Below are 21,151 nucleotides of genomic sequence, written 5' to 3'. Positions count from 1 at the left end.
CACCAGCTTTGTGTTACTGTTGGTGGGACTACATTTGGAATTTTGAGGCATTTTTTTTTTTTTGTCTCTTGGTCTGTGTACATGGTGATTTGAATGTGATTTCAGCCAACTCAAACTTAAACTATGTGTTGAATGCTTATTATATGCCATGAACTGTGTGAGGTGCAGAAATAACATGAATCAGAGACCTTGTCCTTGTTCTTAGGCCTTACAATTTAGTAGAAGCCTCTTAGCCTCTGGGCTTTAACTCCATCATCAAAAATATGTTGGTTACTTGTGGAAAACTGGGAATATAAACATTCACCTTTACAGGGAAATATCCAACATGACAATATAGTGGTTCAGAGCATGGATTGGAATGAGTCTGCCTGAATTCAAATCCCAGCTCTGACATTTCTTTAGCTATGTGATTTTGGACAAGATATCGAACCTCTTTGTTATTTGAAGTAGTAAATGAGTTAACCCACGTAAAGCCTGGCACATGCCAGATAATGTTAGTGTTTGTTATTAATAAGAGAAGTCAGAAAATCTGGAAGGACAGTTGGTCTGTAAGGAAAGATGAGCTGGCTTTAGAGAAGTGTCAGGTCTGAAATGATGGTTGCAGTAACTGGAGCACAGTTAGAGATGAAGGACTCAAGTTCAGTGGAGAGACCAGCGCCAGACACTTGTGTCTGAGAGGTACTCATAGAGAGATGATCTGAAGCATGGGAAGGAAAGAGAGCAGGAGGCTAGGGACTGCAGTCCTTAATACTGCGCTTTCTTAAAAGGGGGTTTAGAGGGCCAGTGGAACAGACTGCAAACTACAGTATGTTATTTGTAAAGTCCTCTGAATGTGGCCGCTTTTTATTCTTTGCCTATTATATACCTTCATTAGCAGCAATATTTGTACTAATCACCATGAGAGACTGGACAGCACCCTACTAGATCTCAGATTAGGGAAAACACAGGAATTCGTTTGGTTGTGGCGTATGCTGGTGCCCCCATGTGGCCAGTGTATAGTAGTGCAGCCAGTGAAATGGAGTGGAGAATTGCTGCAGGAATTCTCGGCAAACTGCCATTTTGAGAAAACTTCCTTGGCCTTAGTTAACATTTCTCCCTGTTGCGCTTCAGGCTGGTACATACCCTAGAACTTTCTGGTAGCTTTGTTGTTCTGATCCCCATCATGGCACTGACTGTTAAACATGGTCTTCTGGGTGTCATGGGGGAACCAGTGGAATGACTCATGGATCTTTCTATCTCATTTTTTAGTTTTCATGAGATTCCATTGTGAAGCTTCAGTACCTCTTATTATTTCACAGATTAAAACCGATTTGCATAAGAGATTTTAATGAGAGAATTGGAAATATCCCTTACGTTCCGTAGTATACCCTTTATTCCGTATCGCTTCTGCTATTATTGCAGCCTCTCCAGTGTTTTCCTGATGATTTTCCTGTCTTCCTGGAATAACTCAAGAAGTAGGAAAGGTCCTCTATTCAAAGCTTCACTTGGCCACATTTGTAGGGATGGGCTCAGGTGTTTCCTGGCTATGTGACTGGGGAGAACAGTCCATTCCTAATGTCTGATGGGGACAGAAATTTTGGAATGGAGTCTGAAGACAATATGGTCGCCTGCCCAGACTATTTCCTACCTAACTGCTAGATCATGGTTTGTAAAGAGAGATAATAGGTTGATATCTCTCATTGGCTGGAACTAGCGCTAAGAACAAGGTGTGATCTAAATCAGAGAACAGGGTGATACAAAGAGCAGAGAAGTAAGGAAAGAAGAAATAGTGGGACCACATGCATCACAGTAATATTAAATAATTTTTCTGAGAGCCCTCTGTCCTTTGCAAGAGTAGGAGTCTATTAACTTTTAGTCTAGATGAAAGCAGAGCCTATTTCCTTACCATGTGTACAGAATCTGACTGCTCCTACGCTAGTCCAAGCCTCCATATCTCTTCCTGAATTATTGCCTCCTTACTGGTCTTCCTGCGTCCCTTTTCTTCCCCTTTAGGATATTCTCAATACATCAGTTGAAGTGATCCTTTGAAGTGTGTGTCACATCAGAAAGCTCCATTCGTTCCTCCTTATGACTGAGGTTAACCGCCAGCCATATGTTGTGTTATCTGTTCCTGCTTCCTTTTTCCTCTGACCTCATCTTGTGATTTTCTGTGCCTCGCTTAAGCCACTTCAGCCACACTCTCTGCCTTACTTTCTTTAAGCATGCTAGGTATACTCCCGCCCCATGGCCCACCATTTTCTTTTCCTTCTGCCTGGGAAGTTCTTTCCCCAGTATATTACTTTTCTATTGCTGCATTACAAATCACTGCATATTTAGCAGTTTGTTATCTCACAGTTTTTGTGAGTGAGGAGTCTGGGTATGCATGGCTTAGCTGAGTCCTCTGCTCAGGGCTGCAGTGAAGGTGTTGAATGGAGCTGGGGTCTCATCTGAGGCCTAGGGTTTTCTTTCAGACTCATGTGTCTTCTGGCAGAATTCATTTCCTTGAAGCTGTAGAACTCATGGCAGCTCACTTGAAGGCCAACAGGAGAACATCTCTGACTTCCAGGCCATCTTTTAAAGGACTTATCTGACTGGGTTGGGTTCCCCACAATCCTCTTCTTTTTGGTTATCTTGAAGTCACCTGATAAGGGACCTTAACTTACATCTGCAAAATCCCAAGCAGATAATTCAGATGTTACAGATTCTCCGTGATGGATATCATTCTTTCTCTTGTGCTCCATATCCAGTTGGCTGCCTGGCTCTGCCAAGTTTGTCTTTCAGATTGCCTTATTTCGAGCCATCCCATTCACAGTACTATCCTCTAAGTTAGACCTTTCTCTTTTGTGTCTAGAAGATTACATTATTTTCCGAACTAATCAGTCTCTTTGCTTTCAGTCTTTCTTTCTTCACAGAACCATTTGTATGATCATTGAAGTAGTCTTTTGAAAGTCTTTATATTATGTCAGTAATTTCAGTGACTCTCTAATTTTTTTCTATGAAATAAAAGTATGCTTTATTTATTTATTTATTTATTATTTATTTATTTATTTATTTATTTATTTATTGTTCTTGTCATAAGTTAAATCTTAGTACGTATTATTTTTCTAAACAATAAATATATGAAGCTTAGGAATAAATTTTATACAAACACACACAAGTATGTACATACATATGTATGTTTTTCTACTATATTACTATAATATTTGAATTGAATTAAATGCAAATGGCAATACAACTAAGCATACTTTTAAAATGTTTTATAATATGAGCTTTTTGTGCATTTAAAGCATTAGTTTCTCCTCTTGGGATAGGCTCTAGAATTATAAAGACACTGGTTAGCTTAACTTAGAAAGTTCTACTGGATTGTCTTCCAAACTCTCCTGAACTTTTTTTATTAGTTTCAGGTGTACAAAACAACATAGTGATTAGACATTTATGTACCTCAGAAAGTGATAACCCCGATAGGTCTATTACCATTGACACTGTGCATAATTATTACAATATTATTGACTACATGCCCTATGCTGTACTTTATATCCCTGCGATTATTTTTTTTAAATTATGGTTGAAATTCAGTATTACTTTATATTAGTTTCAGGTGTACAGCATAGTGGTTAGACATTTATATAATTTATGAAGAGATCCCCCCAATAAGCCTAGTACCCATCTGACAGTAGACATAGATTTTAGTGGCTCTCTAATTTTTAAATTGAGGTGAAATTCACATAATATAAAACTAACTATTTTAAAGTGTTCAGTTTAGTGGCATTTAGTATATTCAGTGTTCTGCACCCATTACCTCTACAGTGGTTCCCTGTTGTTTATTGGACAAACTCCCTCCAAACACTTGCCTCACTATCTTTCCACCCTTGTCTTTCCCACAGAAACCCTCCACTTTAACTAGATTGCCGTCTCTCAAAACTGCCTTTGTCCTTCCTACCTTTGCATTTCATAAGGTTCTAACATGTGACATATGAGCAGTCCAGTTTGTAGTGACTTCTCATGTTTTCTATACCCATCCAAATTTTTTACATATTCTGAGGATGTATTTACTTATAATAATAAACTTTGTTCCAATTTAGAGCTACCGATATAGTATTTAATCCATGCTATTGTATACTGTTTTTATTAACATTGCTTATGTGCAGGTCTGTCCCCCCCAAAAAGCTGTGAAGTACTTGTACCAGTTAGTTACTGCTAGGTAACCAACCACCTCAAAACTCCATAACTTAAAATAACTTTTATTATTATACCTCACATGTCTGAGTAGCGGGGTGTTGATTGATGTTGGCTGAGCTTCACTGGATACTTGCATATCTCTGTGGCTCAACTGGGAGGGCTTTGCTCCAGTCCCCGCTTGGCTGGAGTGGATTAGCTCTGTTCCACAGCTGTCATCTTTCTCTCGAGAGTTGTGGGCTAGCCCAGGCATGCCATTCTCATGGTGATAGCAGAAGAGCAAGCGGAACCATACAAGGTCTCTTAAGGCTAGGCTAGGAATTGACACACCATAACTTCTGTTTCATCTGTTGGCCAAAGCCAACCACATGGCTGAGCTCAGAGTCAAGTGGTGGGGAAATCCATACTCTTTCTCTTGATAGGAGAAACCACAAAGCCATGTGGCAAGAGGGCGTGGACATAGAAAGACGTAGAGAATTAGGGTCTTCGATGCAGTTTGCCACATGCTTACAGGCAGATCCCTCTGTGCTTTCGTACAGTGCCTAGCCCTGTGTTGTATACAGACGTGTCTGTTACCTATTGCTTTGCAGGAAACTACCGCAAAATTTAGTGGCTTAAAGCATCAGCCATTGTTTTTGCTCATGATTCCATGCGTTAGCCAGGTGGGCTCAACTGGGATGACTCACCTCTGCTCTATGTGATGTCACCAGGCTTGCTCACGTGGCTGCAGTTTAAACTGAAGGATCTGGGAGTCACGTGACTGGCCCCTCTGCTGGGATTGCTGGGACATTGACAAGTATCTGCCTCACTCTCTTTCAAATTCCAAGGCCCCTCTCTCCACATCATTTCTCCAGCATGGTAGCTGGACTTTGTTTGCCTGGCCATCTCAGGGTTCCAGGAGAATGAAATCAGAAGGCAGGAGCCTTGAGGCAAAGACTCAGAAGCTGCATAGCATCACATCTGAGCATTCCGTTGGTCAGAGAACATCACGGACTGAGCCAGGCTTCGGTGGGAGGAGACAGACTTTACCTCGTGATGAGAGGGCTGGCAGAGTTACACACTGTGGTATGTGGGATGAGAGTGAGAGGCTCAGGAAATACCTGCTGAATGACCATTTTGAACAAATGAGGAAAAGTGGATCTGGGGTCTGCTTGTGAAAAGGACTCCAGTGTAGGATTCTGATGCAATAAAATTCTGATACAACAATCTCTCTCCTTTCTAGTTGTCTTCAGTTTTGTCCAGTGTAGCGTTAGACGATGGCTTTCCCCAGATCCGTTGGCATCAAACAGCAGACTTTGGCTACGTCCCCAACCTAAGGATGCCCAACACTTTCATGGCTGTAGCTATGGACCTCTGTGACAGAACCTCACCTTTTGGCAGGTATCAGTGCTTCTTGGGCGTTGTTTGAGTAGTCATCATGTATGTTCCTTGTCTGAGGCCTTCACTGTGAAGTTCACCTGTGAGGCGACAGAGAGTAGGTCTAAGGGTTGGACCGTAGAAGCATTATCTACCATCATTTACACTGGGCTGTGCTGCAGTCAAACAAACAAACAAACAAACCCTTCCACTTCTCAGCCTTGATGCCACAAAAACTTACTTCTTTTTCTCACTACTTGTCCAGGGGTCACCAGAGAGGCTTTGCCATCATAGTCATTCCCAGATCCAGAGAGACAGGGGCACCAAGTTGATCTGTGCTTCCACTGTCCCCTTAACGTCCCACACTGGCAATTAAATGCTCCCCCTGGAAGCAACACAAGTCACTTCTGCCCACTTGCATTGGCCGAAGCAGTCGTGTAGCCGTCCCCAGCTTCAGGGAGAGCAGGAAAGGGGCTTCTGCCATGGACTCAGAAGAGGAGCAATGGTAGTTGTGAGTGGCCCCAGTGACTGCCACATGCTAGCTGTAGGATACGAGGGGCTTTCAGATGTGACATGCAGCCCAACACACAGCGTCTGGATTATAGTAGGAGCTTGAACTAATATTTATTTATTTGTGAATGAGTAGATATTTATTGAATGAACAAATAAAACCTGGAGGGGACCAAGTAATGAACAGCGGATTCTGATGAAACATAGGGTATGTTGGTTGGAATGGTCTTACGTGAATTAGTTCTCCTGGTTTAGTTCAGTGCCCACCCTCGCTCCCTCCCTCCCTTTATTTCTTCCTTCTAAGTCATCTCTTATTTCAAGGTTCCCAACCTGTAGAAGACCCAGAGCCCCATCTATGGTTACCATTCACCATTTATCTTAAGCTAACTAGCCACCACTGATCACTATTAGATTTAGTCAACTTTATTCTCACCTTCTTGAAGGGTGCTTGTATATTACTTACTTTTTGTGAAACATGGTTATTATAAGAGCTCAAACCCAGTTTTCTCCTTGTTTATCCTTGTTGTAGCATCCACCCTCGAGATAAACAGACTGTGGCCTACAGGCTGCACTTGGGGGCCCGCGCTGTGGCTTATGGTGAGAAGCTGACCTTTCAAGGGCCACTACCTGAGAAGATAGAGCTCTCAGCTGTCAAGGGGCTGCTCAACATCACGTATTCCCAGCAAATCCAGGTGCAGAGACAAGATTACAAGATATTTGAGGTGAGAAGAATAGCAGAAACAATACGGGTTCCTCCTGTATTGAGATTCAGGATTTTCTCCACAGTGACGCCCATTTCTTGAATTATAACATGCTTGGAAGGCAGGTGTTGGTTGGTGGGGGGCTGAGTTTGTCTCAGAGGGGCTAATAAGCAGCTTTTCATTCACTTAGAGGCAATTGTGATAGCCAAGTCAATTAAGGAAGGGGAAATGAGTCCATATTAACATATTCTTCTTGTATTTTCCCACCCAGAGCAACTATCTGCTCTGGGCAGGGCCCGCAGCTTTATGTGTAGGTTAACTATTGAAAGGATCCTTGTTCCAGAATATTTCGCTTATGCTTGGATGTCTCTATGTCACACTATTCTAAATTCTGAAATTCTTTTGAGTTTAATGTCTCCTTTGAGAGGCTTAAGCTTGGTGATTTGTAACTTAGTGTGAATTAATGTAATGAAACTATGTTCTTCTAATACCTAGCAAGGGTCATTCCACTGTGGAACTGGGGCTATTGATTAAAGAGGTTCTTAGGAGTCTTCTGTAGTTGGGGGTGGAGGCGTTCCTAGACGGAACATTTCTTCACATGAGTGTCTGCGAACCATGAGGCCATTCGGCTGGGGTAGGGGCGGTAAATGAAAAGAGGGCAGCGGAGGAGATGCGAGTATTTAAGAGAGACTTGAACCACCTGGGAGTTGATCTAGGGCAGCTTCTTCTCTGGAATCCTGACTACAGCACCCACTTGTCTCAGGTGCTTAGTCAGCACTTACCCTCCTAGCTTCTGGGTCCTGGGTTTTCATGAATTCTAGCTCCCAGGAAATTTCTGCACCCGTGTTCTCCGCTCTAGTCAATGGTTGGCAGTGTTTTCATCATCTGGACCTGGGGGCACAGTCGGGATCAGGTCAGAATTTAACCCTTGGGTACTGGATCACTTGTTTCCTTGCCTGGATTGCTTCCTGACTTGCGAAGGGCTTACTATCCGCAGTTCCTTTGTGCCCCTTCGTCATTCCTCAGCAATTGTCAGTGCCAAAGGGGAGCTGCAGCTGGGCTACTTCGCTCTCCGATTCCGGCTTTGCTGTTTGGCAGGAGGCTGACAGCAAAGATGTTTGGGGAGCCTTCCCAAGATCCTGGATGTGATGCTTCTTCCTTGTCTCCCTCACTAATTTATGTTTTATTGGTTTAAGTTGTTTATTTCATCACAAGAACATCTGTTACCAACCTGTGGCTGTACTGAGCAGACCCAGCCTGGACTCAGATTTGCTCTGGTTACTGTGGGAAGTGGATCGTTGGCTAAGAGTGGCCCCTTCTCTCCCTCCCTTACAGTCTGTCTGAAAGAGCAGTTCCCAGCCCCTAGCACATCCTCCTACCTGACCTGACCCTTCCTATTTATGATTCTCTTATTAGATCTCATGTTGTGATGACCATCAGTGCAAGTGGCTTCCAGCTCCCATGAACACTTTCTCCACCCAGACCCTGGCACTGAGTATCAGTTCTTGTTGTGGCACTCTGGTTGCTCTCCGCTATGCCTGGACCACATGGCCTTGTGAATATAAACGGTGTCCCCTGTACCATCCCAGCAGTGCCCTGCCAGCTCCTCCCTTCATTGCTTTCATTACAGACCAGATGCGTGCAAATCACAAGGTTGCTCAGTGATTTAGTTGCAGTATGATCGTATCTAAGACGTAAGTGTGGAACCTTTAGATTTGGGCTTTTAGGAGTTTAAATGATGACAACTGTTGCTTTTAAAGGAAATTAATTTAACAGGAAAGCCTCGTTGGAGAGCTCCCGGCTAGCACGTGGCTGTTTCTATATTCTGAGGTGAGCCAGGGCCGGCAGACGATGAAGTACATGTCCTTGTCCTCTAGTTAGGCTGGTGGCTGTATTGGACTCATTCCAAACCACAAGCACACTGAACCTCACTGTCATTCACTTCCTCATTATTGAGAGTGAAATGCCTGACACTTTGTCCCCTTACATCCAGAATTGTGGGAACTAAGGTGGGAAGACCTTTCAAGGCCAGGTAGGCCAGCTAGTATTTATGTTTTTCTTTCTCTCTTTTTTTTTCTTTTTTACAAAATCTGACAAGTAGTTATTGAATCTCACTATTAAGTTTCCTTTCTAAATTTCCCAAGTTTTTCCTTGTGTGGAACTGAAATCTTTCTTCTACTACGTGAGCCTTTCAGATAATTGAAGATGGCTCTATAAACAATTCTGCTGCTTCAATCTAAATAATGATACTGTGAATATGGAAAGCTAACAAAGCAGAACCAGATGCAGGTGTCTTGGGAGGTGCTGACCCTGGAAGGTACTCGTGCTGCCAGTAACAGGAGGGTGGTGGGGGTGGATCACAAGCTTATGAAATATGACAGTGGAGGTCACTGAGAGGCTAACAGGTCATTAGAATTGAATATAAATCTCAGGCTCTTTTTAGGTAACAGGTTTAACTATATAAAGGATAATCCAGATGGAAGAAAAAAGTGAGGCTGAAAGCTACATGATAAGCATTTAGAAAAATAATTCAGATGGGACAGCTGTGCAAGGCTTTTGTGTGTACTATTAAGAATCATAATGCTAAGCTTCTGCACAGCAACAGAAACCATCGACAAAATAAAGAGGCAACCGACTGAATGGGAGAAGATTTTTGCACAGTGCCTCCGATAAGGGGCTAATATCGAAAATATACAAGGAACTCATGAAACTCAACAACAAAAAAAACAAACAACCCAATTGAGAAATGGGCAGAGGACCTGAAGAGACATTTTTCCAAAGAGGACATACAAATGGCAAATAGACATATGAAAAAATGCTCAACATCACTAATCGTCAGAGAAATGCAAATAAAAACCACAATGAGATATCTCACCCCAGTCAAAATGGGTGTCATCAACAAGACAAATAGTAACAAGGGTTGGAGAGGCTGTGGAGAAAAAGGAACCCTCATACACTGTTGGTGGGAATGCAGACTGGTGTAGCCATTATGGAAGGCAGTGTGGAGGTTCCTGAAAAAATTACGAATAGAATTACCATATGACCCAGCAATCCCTCTCCTGGGTATCTACCCAAAAAATCTGAAAACATTTATACATAAAGACACGTGTGCGCCAGTGTTCATTGCAGCTTTATTTATGGTGGCCAAGACATGGAAACAACCAAAATGTCCTTCGATAGATGTATGTATAAAGAAGTTGTGGTATATATACACAATGGAATACTATTCGGCAGTAAGAAAAGATGAAATAGGACCATTTGTGACAACATGGATGGATCTTGAGAATATAATGCTAATAAGCGAAATAAGTCAGGCAGGAAAAGTAGAGAACCATACGATTTCACTGATATGTGGTATATAAACCAAAAACAACAAAAGAACAAGACAAACAAATAAGAAACAAAAACTCACAGACACAGACAATAGTTTAGTGGTTACCAGAGGGTAAGGGGGGAGGGGAGTGGTAGATGAGGGTGAAGGGGATCCAATATGTGGTGATGGAAGGAGAACTGACTCTGGGTGGTGAGCACACAATGGGATTTATAGATGATGTAATACAGAATTGTACACCTGAAATCTATGTAACTTTACTAACAATTGTCACCCCAATAAACTTTAATTAAAAAAAAAATCATAATGCTGTTTATTGGTTGATTAAAAACAGCTCACGGCACTTGATAATTGTGTGTTTCTATTAGAAATTAGAAATAAAAGTATACAGTCACGCATTGCTTTACTGGCGGGACACATTCTAAGAAATGCATCATCAGGTGATTATGTCGTGCGAACATCACAGTGAGTGTACTTCCACAAGCCTCGTGGTATAACCTAACTGCATCCGGGCTGTCTGGTACAGCCTCTTGCTCCTGGGCGGCAAGCCTGTAGCCTGTACAGCATGTTACTGTACGGAATACTGGAGACATTTGTAACACAATATGTAGTTGTGTATCTAACCTATCCAAACATGCAAGAGGTACAGTAAAAATACGGTATAAAAGATAAAAAATTGTACACTTGTCCAGGGCACTTACCATGAAAGGACGGAGCTTACAGGATCGGAAGATGATCCAGGTGAGTGAGTGAGCAATGAGTGAATGTGAAGGCTTAGGACGTTACATTACTGCAGACCTTATTATAAACAGTGTACACCTATGCTACACTACTATTTATATAAAAATATTTTTCCTCAATAATAAATTAACCTTAGCTTGCTGTAACTTTTTTACTTTATAAACTAGAGATAGCTAAGAAGCCCAGGTTCCTTTCATCCCCAATAACCTAGTGCACGCAATGTGAAAAATTAGGTTTAGGGAGTGGATGTATTAATGAAAAGTCATGTGAAAGTTAATTTTACTGGTTGAATAATTTAAAACATTCAGTGGGAATTCAGTTTATTTCTCAAATGAAATAACATGCTACTGTTTGAAAAATGAAATTTATAATCACTATAGAACATTTGGATGCTAGTAAAAAGTGTAAGCAAGTAAAAATCACCCCAAAATCCATCATTTGGAGAGAAACACTTGATAATTTGGTGAAGTCACTTGATTTGTTTGGGTTATAATTTACACACCATGCTATATGATTATTGTGTAATCTGTGTTTTTGATTTATGTTTTCAAATTAATTTTCCTGTGTAAATTGAACATATGTTTAGTGTTTCAGTTTGTGGGAGCCAATTTCCCCACAATTTCCCATTAGTGGACATGCAGGTATTTTCCAGCTTTTCACTATTAAACTAATACTGTGATAATGTTACTTGCAAATAGCATACCACACTTAATGTCCTTATGGTCCTTAATGTGGAATAACAGGTTTAAGGATAGATACGTTTAAAACTTTGATACTTACAGCTTACCCCTTCCAAAGGGTTCAACAGTTAAAATTCCCACCAAGTACAGTCCCATTTTTTTAACTCATTCTCAATGATATTGGATGTTGTCAAATTTTAAAAATCTTTAACAATCCGGTAAATGAAGATATTTCAAGTACAATATGGCAGTTATTTTTCGAGGTTTCTGAAATGATGATCCATAGGAAAAACATTGAACATTATTCCACGTATCCCCAGACATGTGTGATATTTATATAAATACATACATAAACATTATAGTTGAAACCAAAGTTTCAACCTTTCAGCATGCAATGTAGTGCAATATTTTCTAATTATTTAATTTTAAAAGATGTAGGTCTTGATCCTCTGAGTTTATAACAACTAATGGGTTCTTTCCATTCTAGGAAAGCTATAAAGTGAATACTCTTATTAAAGTAAACAACACACTAATAAAAAAAATGTTAAATGTCTTTCTTAAAATGAGGCTCTCTTTTAATGTGTTTTACTCAAGCTGTAATAGAATAGAAAGATATTTGCTATCTGATAGAAGCAGCATGTATCATTTCTGTGTAAGTGCAGCTATGTCAGGCAACTTATAGAGAAAAAAGACAAAAGAAAAATATTAAAACTAACAGCTAAGTAATACCTTTCCACCCCTATTTGCCACTGTCTAAACTTGAATAATTTTTTTGCACTGTAAAAGCTATACCAACTTATAAAAAGACTATACTTTAGTCATAAAATGAACGTTACTTTAGCTTGTGATACTTTATAGTGGTCAGTGTGGTGTGGTGCAAAGGTGCTATCGGAGCCCCTCCTGAATGGGCTGGCCAAATTCACGCCTATAAAATGCTAATTCCATTTGTGTTGTCCCCAGTTAGTAGTTAGGAATTACAGCACAGTTAACAACCCAGTTCTCACCACTCCTTCCCCATTCTTCTATTTCTGGAGTCCTTCTGTTCCTTCCCATTCCAGCACCCGAACCTGGATGGCCTCACTGCCCATCCATCTAACTGCTGTGGAGTGGTCGAGATTAGCCTCCGCATTAATGCCATACGCAGGGTCCAGATGATTCAGTCACACTAAATGCGGATTTATGTTATTACACTTAGAAATGGAGGAGCCAAACCCCAAACATACCTAAATTTGTGTTAATGTGGTTTCAACGTATTTAGCTAAAAGCACATTCTCCAATAAGGAACCACAAAGAGGATGCAGAAAGGGTTAAAAAAGACCTTTTGATATGTGAAATGTGAAGAAAAGACCTTTTGATATGTGAAATGTACCTTGGACTGGACTCTGCAGCTTGGGGATAAGCAGGATTCGATTTTGATCATAGTGACATGAAAATAAAGCAGCTGCCTGGCGTACAGGGGCTGAGACTTAATATTCCTTAAACTAGGATCAGAATCAAGGGTCGAGGTTGTCAGAATCTTACTAACTCCTTCATGAGTCAGCAGCCATCTCTTACTCTGGTTGAAAAACGACTTAAGTTTACCTTAGAGCTAAACAAAACAGATTATATCCTGATTACAACAGGATGAAAATAAGAACTGTTAAAAGAAATTTATTACTAAAAATAAAGCAGGTGAAGTTTTTCTCAGGGAACACCGTCACCACGGGAACCTCCATGACAGAATGTGTTCATTTAATATCTTCTTCACTCCTGAATGGCTGCCTTCTTCCACATATTCTAAGTTTCAGTTTAAGTTAAAAAAACTCATCATGATGAAAATGAAGTGGTCTGTGATCCCTTCTTGTTCAATCTGAAGACTGTGTTGGACTACCCTGCGATGGAGACTTCAAGTGCTGGAGGTGATCGTCTACCAAGGGTTCGCGTGTCAAGAACACGGGCCGGTAAGAAGACACAAAGGCTGTCGTCTGAAGCTCTGGGAGGGCCAATGATCCTGAGGAAAAAATTCCTTAAGTACCAGTGCTGCCTGGGAACCTCAGGAGACTGATGAGATCCATGTATGTTCTTTCACCTCCTTGACACCCGTGTATCTGTGTCCTTGTTTGGTAAGATAGGACTGATACTTTCTTTTACAATGAAGAAAACTGTGGCTGAAACAGATGAAGTGACTTGCCTCGGGTTATGTAGTATATCAGGCAAAGAGGAACAATTTTAATTCTAATTGCTTATTTCCAGTGCAGAGCTCTCCCTGTATCAGGGGATCCCAGTGCCAGATCCCCCGATTGCTCTATCCATTTCGTGGTAAGGAATCCGTGGACCAGAGGCAGGACCAAGGCCACGACTTGATGCCCTTGACCTCACATGGAATCTTAGTAAACTTTCACCTGGAGTTTTACTTAGGTCTTACTTAGGTAGGCAATGAGGAATCCTAGTTTCCCGCAGAGCCCTGCCTTACTGTGATCACAGCCATGCCCTGTGACTTCTTCGAGGACAGCTGGAGAGCAGCTGGTCCTCCTGACTCAGGACTCTCAATGGTGGAGCAGTGAAAAGCCTGTATCACTTACTGCCCAGATATTTGGGGTACTCAGCTATGAATGAAGAGGGGAGGGTAGTCTAATAAAAGTCGTCAATTTTCAAACCAGAAAGGTAAAATTAAAAGGTACCTTGTAGAATGCGATCATTAGGATCTTCATCAAAGGTCTGTGTCTGAAAGGCTTCAAAGCTTATTGCTGCATCATTCTCGGGCAGTCCTTGGGGTAGCTGCCCATCTCCGGGTTTGCACACATCAAATTTCACCCACTGGTAACTGTAGGATCAAAGGGAATCATTATCAAGAGCCGTCTGTTAGCCATAACCCATTCTTACTCCAGAGGGCTCAGCTATTTTTTTCTGTAGCTCTCTCCCATATACATCTAAAAACTTATTACACCCCCCCCCCAAAAAAAAACACTAAAAAAAATTAGACAGGTTTTTTTAGTGACCCATTCTGTAGGACTTCCTTTTGCTATCATGCTACACACAGAAAATGGTAATTACAGTACACTTCTGCTCACCTGTCTAGAGGGTACTGCCTTCTGCTCACCTGTCTAGAGGGCTAAGAGGACCAATACTGAGGTACACTGCTCAAGGAGCATGCATGCCTGGAGCACAGAAGCAGCTCAAAGCAGTTTAGGTCCCTGCCCCACTGACCACAGAGCTTCTCTCAAGGGACTGGATTTGACCACACTTACTTGACACATTTTCGAGCTCCTGGACAGCTCTGGATCAGGTTGTGGATGGTTGGATGAGAAAACCCAAAAAAGTCAGCTCCAGATGGAAGCAGGTTAGACATTAGTTTCCCCCTAAATAGGAGAGGGAAAGTTTTGAGATCTCAGAGGGAGATGAGAATGGGTTTAGGAATGGAATGTGGGCATGAACACACACAGTAAGCTTTGACTTGGATACGCTGGAAACTAGTTGCTAAGACAACTGCGGGATGCAGGGCAGCGTTCTCTAAAATAAGGGATCTCTGCTCTTTAAAAGCAAGGGAAAAGGTCTCGCTGTACCAAAAGTGATCTTTTTTGCCTGCTTTCAAGCTGTTGGTCAACTTACATAGTAGCGCTTACAGCCTTGAGCAGTTCTGCATGACAGGCATTTGCGGAAGAGCTGACAATGGCATTCTGGGGGTCATCCTCAGGAACAATTTCAAACTGAGAAAGATAAAGGAGCCATGAGAGCAATCTTCAAGGAGGAAGTAGTAGAGAGAAAGTCATACTACTCCTGTGCTATTCTTCACTCTGCAACTTGAAGCTGATATTATCCATACTAGGAGGTGGGTACAATGCCCTAACAGTGCTGTTAAAAATTCCTAACAGTGCTGTTAAAAATTCAAACAAAAAAAGAAAACAGAGCAAGTTCTTTGACTGTTTCAATTCTATACTCCTGGCCTGACTGCTTTCCAGAGGTCAACAGTTTGTTACATGACTTTCTAGACCCTTCCTATCCACTTACTTACATCTGTAAGTTCAAATGCAAATGCTATTTTAAAAACACATGAGATCATTCTCTATGTAATTTTAGGTTATCCTTATAATAGCGAGGAAGAGTACAAGCCACTTTGACTGCAAACCCCCATGTCACATTATTTTCTTTCTTTTTTGAATTGCAAAATGCCTTGACTATAAACTGTTAAATCAAAATTATTCTAATAGGAATTTTTGCCAAGAAAGTATTTTTGTATAAAGTGCTATCTAGCCAACTTAAATCCTTGACTAGTTTTCTAGAAAGTTCAAAGAATTTTTGCAAAGAAAACTACCTGAGGTTGCACACCACCATCCTTGATCTGACAAGTATATAGACACTTCTGGTCGGGGCACTTCATGCTGGCATACATTCGAGTACTGCAGTAACCCACAGGATAGATGGCACTCTCATCATGGAAGCCAGGCCGGTCGGTGATGATCTAGAAAAAGGATTCCCCCAACCTACAAGTGAGGTCACTGGAGAATGTGGAAGTCCAGTGTACTGCAGGTAGCCTTTGGAACCACTCTGGGGCTGCAAAGAGGGCGTGTAGCCTGTGTAGCAGACAAAACCGACCTGGTTCCTAGGGACTGGAGGTTTTCTGGGGTTGGTCCGGATCAGCAAGGGGCTGCTGCTAATGGGAATAGGGAGGGAAGTCTCAACCCCGTTCCCATGCTTCTGAGTCTCCTGTCTGTGTATCGCTGGTCTCACTCACCTCCCCCAGGCTATATACTGTTAGACCCCCCAGTCCGATGGGGAACACAGGCCGTCCTGAGGGATCCAGGGCAATGGGCTGAACCAGCTTGCGAGCACCTCCCTCCATTTTCTTTTTCTTGGATGTTTTCTTCAGAACTGAAACGCAAATCTGGGGTCACCCACTTTAAGCCCCTCCCAGTGCTGAGGGGAAGGGAAAAATTTACACATGAATGCTAAGAGCAATTAGCCAAGCCTGGTTCTACACACTCACTCACTGGGCACAGGGGACTTTTCCCCAAAGCCCTGAGTATCTTTCTAACCCGCCCACCTGGCAGTGACCAATTTTATTATTATTGCTTAGGACCTAAGAGTCTTATACTTTTTAAGGCCTCTTACTTCCCTTTTAAGATCAGAAATTTCCCAAGCCAGCAGTGTGTTCAAAAGGCCACTTACCTCATTTCTCTACCTCTAGGAAAGACTGAACTGAAGGCAACCCAGAGTTGACAGGGAAGAATGCGGAGGCCTTAGCCTGCTCCCTTTGTGTCTAACTGGAATTCCTCCACCCAAAATGGCTCTAATACACTTGTTTTCCAAGGGCTTATTAGGGCTCTTAGGGCTCATCAAGGACCAGATGAGAGGTGAAGTGGATCTGTGACCGTGTGTGTCTACCAGTTAGTACCAGGTCTTTGTCATTAGTTGTTGAGCCACTGGGGTAACTCCAAAGTACCTTCCAGTTTGTTGTTCTCTTTGCCCTTTTCTTTTTTCTCCTTCTTGGATTTCTTCCCAAATGGTTCCTCCGCCCCAGTGCTAGGCCCAGAAATGGGCCCAGCTCCCTGTAGAGTCCCCACAGAGCTGGCCACACCGTAAGTCAGGGGCAAACTGGAACTGTGGGAAGGAGCTGCAGCCTGTACTTCCCCTTCAGTTAGAGCCTGAAGCTGAAGGAGCTTCTTCAGCAAGTACCTGAGGTTGGGAAGGAAAGGAGCAGAGTTATGAACTTCTGTTTTATCTCAAGTCACTATTTTACTTAAGTACTGGGAAAAGCCAGAACTATATACAAAGATTCTTGCGCTCATAAAAATACCATTCTTATTGGACCCTAGGAATAATGAAGCTCTAGAGGACAATATTCAAGAAGTCAAGGATAAAGAATTGTAGCATATCTCTCTGCATCTGAGGGTTGTTCTACCTTGACGTTGGAAGGTATTAGGCTTCTGAAGGGTGTATATATGTATACCATGAATTGCATATGTGTACATACCCTCTGTGCTTTGCATAGAGTAGTACATAATAAATATTTGTAGGATGAAGAGTTTCTTTTTATCCCTTGGGCTTCATAATTGGGGAGTTATAATTAGATTACTCATTAGTTGTGGCAAGAGGGCTTTGTCAGAAAGATGAGTAGAGGAGCTGTCTCATCACTGTGATCCACAATGAACTGGGACCAATACCACAAATTGTGAGTTTCTCTGCACTTGATCAGTGGCCAGTGGACTGTGCGATGCACAAAAATCACCATGGAGAAAAATCCCCAGGACAGTAATACCGTATCAATCACCAAAAGTGTGTTTCTGAACACAAAATGAAGTCAGCTCACCGTCTTTCTTCTTTTGCTTTAAGAAATTTTTCCTCAAGACGAGCAATTTCATCACAAATAGCAGCATTTTCCTTTAAGAAAAATTTTGAATATAATCATATAAAATGAATAGAAGATCAGAGGATTATGCTGGGAAGAGGAGTTGTATTTCAAACCAAAGAAGTCTTTGTTGTAAACTATAAGAGAACCTATAGGTAGAGTCAAGTTCTACTAGGGGCAGGGTAATTATAGAACTTATCACAACTGGGGTACCTATGAGTAAAAAGGGGGAGCTATTGGTGATTATGCCAGAACAATATGGTGAACTCGGGCTATTCTAGGCAAACCAAGATGTACAGTCACCCTAATTAGGGTAGCCTCTGGCAGAGAAGAGGGCATAGTACTTAAATCCACAGATGCTCAAATTCAGTCCTTATATAAAGGAATATCCCTTCCCAAGTACCTTGACTGTTGTCGATCATACAGAACCAACCTAACCCAAAGCATCCCAGGTAATATGAACCTTAAAGACAAAGCTGGATGGAACCAAATCAACTCTAGTGTGTAAAATTCTTATTCATAATCTACTTATGTGTATTCACGTATCATCTGTCCTTACTGATGACTCAATCTATTGGCCAAGCATCAGTCCTGAAGGGAATGCTCCAATCTGATGGTCCACAGGTGGGACCTCAAACTCTGTACAACACAATATCCGTCCTTCAGCTAGTTAATGGAATCTAGTAACATAGGCTTCAAGCTTTATGTACCTTGGATGTGGAGGGAATAAAAGGTAACAGTCAATTGACTATCAAATCCTCTTAATTTTACTTCCCTTATTTCTCTGCAGTGCACACAGCAAGAGCTAATACATGGTTTTGGAATGCATGTTCTAATTTCCGAACTGTTCCTCATGCTTCCCGGAAAGGTGAGATGTTCAAGCTTTTGGCAAAAACAATTAAGGTGGTGACTCGGCCGCGGGAGGGCCTTGCAGGACTCCACTCCCTATTTCCCATCCCTGGGGCCAGCTTCCACCGTCCAGAACACTGTCAAACAAAGTGTGGCTGGCAAACCAGTGCATCCAATAAACCCAGTGCTTCTATAATAAAAGAAAGGCGGTAACGTCTGAGAGACTCAAAAGAGGTTAGGAGATAAATGACTGAAAGCTTTACGTGTCTGTCTAGGGAAGGGGTCAGCTCTGCGTACACGGCGTGGTTAGGAAACAGGCTGCGAAGTGGGAGGAATAAGGAAACCAGAACCAGGGTGTCTACGTTGCAGTCAGGGCTCTGACCCCGTGCCCTTACAGCTAATTATCTCCCTGGGTTTCAGGGCTGTCATTTTTAAAATAGTGCCTCCTTCTCAGGGTTCTCTTGAGACTCTATCGCGTTTCCCAGAGTCCCGCGGTCATCACGGTCATGGCTAAAACTCAGGGGCACATCTTTTAGGTACTTTTAGGTACCAAGCACTTGGCTTTCCTCGCTTAATGTTCACAGCTCTGCAGGGGAGTTATTCTCACGCGCGGACGGGGAACTAAGATTACAGAAACCACCGGAATCCGTCCGAGGACACCGGGCCACCGAGGAGCGACGTCTCCCGCCGAGGCTAACACTGTACTCGTCCTGCCACTCTGGGGAGGGGGCCGGTTTGGGGACAGAGTTCGCGGACGGAGTGTCGAGGCGAAGGGCCGGGCGGCGCCAGACTCACAAACACCGTGGCTTTGGCGGCTTTGCGCAGCCGGAGGTACTTGAGTCGGTACTTCTCGTTCTGGCTCCTCTTCGGGAGCTTTTTCATCCTGGTCCGGCCGGACTGCAGCGGGGCCCGCAGCGACGGAGCGAGGCCGCGGGGCAGGCTCATGGCCCGGCCCCGCCGCGGGGCCTCCCGGGCGCGGCGCGCATCGACGCCGAGCCGAGGGGCGGCGGGGCGGCGGCCTCGTCCGGGCTGCGCTGGCCGAACCGGGCCCTGGGGAACCGGCCTCTCCAGCACGCTCCCACGGCGCGCGGCGCGGCCGAGAAACCCGCACGGCCGAGCCGGCTCCCGGAGTCTCTCCGCACTTCCGCGTCTGCCCGGAAGTGACGTCGTGGCGCCGACTGGCGTAACTTCTGGGTGGAGAGCGGGGGTCCGTCTCGGCCGCGCCGGGCAGCTGCCTGAGGGGGTGGGACGGGGTGGGCCGGCGGCCGGAAGCCGTCCCGGTGACCGCCCGTGACTCGCGTGGGCGTGCTCAGCCGGCGCGTGCTGGAGAGCGGAGGCAGGAGCCGGCGACAGCTTCGCGGCGCGAGTGTCACACGCGCCCGTGGCCCCCTGCGGTCACCACCCGCTTTTCCCTCCTGGCGCCCGCGGTCCTCCCCGGACTGTAGGTCCCGCTCGAACGCACGTGCTGGTGCCGCTGCTCTCCTCATCTCCTTCCCTCGTGCAGGTGACAGGCAGGGTTCCAGGACGCTGAGGTTTCACCAGGAGCCGGGACGACGGTGCTGAATAGAGAAAAAAAGGCCTCTGCTCTGTCAGGTTAGCATCTAAGAGGGGAGGTGGAAGACAGAGCCCGCAGCCTTAATAACACGCTAGCACGGAAGTATGTTCCTGTCCTTAATCATCTATTTGTGTAGCGCTCGCTTCGTCATGAAAGTCTAGCTGAAAATCAGATGAGGAGGACAGGCCGTTGGTGAGGGTGCAGTAAGGGCACCGGTCCGCCAGGCACAGGCGTGTCGGTTCTCCTCTCCGCGGTGCCCGCAACCCGCCCACTGAGCCCGGGCGACAGAGTTTTCCTTTGAAAAACCACATACTGGAGACGGACGGAGGTGGCCGCGACTTCTAAACTGTAAGGCACCACCGGCACAAAACGTCATCGCGGTTGTGTATGACAAGTGTAGACTTCCAGAGGTGTATATCGACATGATGGCAAATACCTCGTTAATAAGTTCATTGAATTCCTGCAGAAAAATCGAACGCTCACATAGGAACACAGTGCAAAGAAAGGGGGTTTGGAATTGACCCAGTATTTCATTGCAGAAAATTGTAAAACTAGTGACAGGGTCTTGACAAGACAGTTTTAGCGCAGAGAGAAGGCTTGCGAAAGTCCTTTTATGTCCATCTGCCTTGTGAGCTGCCCTTGCTGCACGTGGCTGGGTTTTAACGGAGCCGCTTTCCACGGTGCCAGTGTGTTTCCACACGCATACTCAAGGCAGCCATATAGATTTGTTTTTGGAAACTGCCAGCAATGTTTTTGTCCTACAAAATATCCACGAGTCATGCCTTTGATACTACAGATGGGAACTTTACCGTGGAACCTGAAAATAGTTCTGAGTGATAGGAAGAGATGTGGGTGGTTTTGTTTTTGTTTCTGTTTTTTTAATCCCATATTTGCTAACAGCCTGGTTTATTTGCTGTACAGCTGTATTTTGTCCTTGCAGGCTTCGTG

General features: G+C 43.6%; 2 protein-coding genes across 8 annotated transcripts in view; one reads left to right on the top strand and one right to left on the bottom strand.

The window, feature by feature from the left end:
• Positions 1–10,344, top strand: part of SIAE (sialic acid acetylesterase) — a 37,870-nt gene extending 27,526 nt beyond the window's left edge. Inside the window, exons 8-11 of one of the 3 annotated variants that reach the window (XM_081036581.1) lie at positions 5,378–5,535; positions 6,551–6,743; positions 8,139–8,416; positions 9,155–9,261. In XM_081036581.1, the coding sequence (XP_080892707.1) occupies positions 5,378–5,535; positions 6,551–6,743; positions 8,139–8,387 (600 nt within the window). In that variant the 3' untranslated portion in view covers positions 8,388–8,416; positions 9,155–9,261. Of the gene's footprint in view, positions 1–5,377; positions 5,536–6,550; positions 6,744–8,138 lie in introns of all 3 variants that reach the window. The other 2 variants (XM_081036583.1, XM_081036582.1) reach the window with 2 other exon arrangements.
• TBRG1 (transforming growth factor beta regulator 1) overlaps positions 1–19,798 on the bottom strand; it is a 28,908-nt gene extending 9,110 nt beyond the window's left edge. The window contains exons 1-10 of one of the 5 annotated variants that reach the window (XR_013992451.1): positions 19,444–19,794; positions 17,761–17,831; positions 16,894–17,126; positions 16,186–16,322; positions 15,766–15,912; positions 15,063–15,160; positions 14,702–14,812; positions 14,135–14,277; positions 7,505–7,613; positions 5,474–5,612 (exon numbers count right to left, since the gene is read on the bottom strand). Coding sequence is in view for 4 of the 5 variants with exons in the window: in XM_081036584.1 (XP_080892710.1) it covers positions 13,319–13,464; positions 14,135–14,277; positions 14,702–14,812; positions 15,063–15,160; positions 15,766–15,912; positions 16,186–16,322; positions 16,894–17,126; positions 17,761–17,831; positions 19,444–19,593 (1,236 nt within the window). In the remaining variant the exon portion in view is untranslated. Of the gene's footprint in view, positions 1–5,473; positions 5,613–7,446; positions 7,614–13,098; positions 13,465–14,134; positions 14,278–14,701; positions 14,813–15,062; positions 15,161–15,765; positions 15,913–16,185; positions 16,323–16,893; positions 17,127–17,760; positions 17,832–19,443 lie in introns of those variants that run through there. The other 4 variants (XM_081036586.1, XM_081036585.1, XM_081036587.1 and 1 more) reach the window with 4 other exon arrangements.
• Between the last annotated feature and the right edge of the window lie 1,353 nt (positions 19,799–21,151).

This window comes from Rhinolophus hipposideros (genome assembly GCF_964194185.1).
Source record: "Rhinolophus hipposideros genome assembly, chromosome: 24".
Lineage (NCBI taxonomy): Eukaryota > Metazoa > Chordata > Mammalia > Chiroptera > Rhinolophidae > Rhinolophus > Rhinolophus hipposideros.
This window is presented reverse-complemented; position numbering and strand designations above follow the sequence as displayed.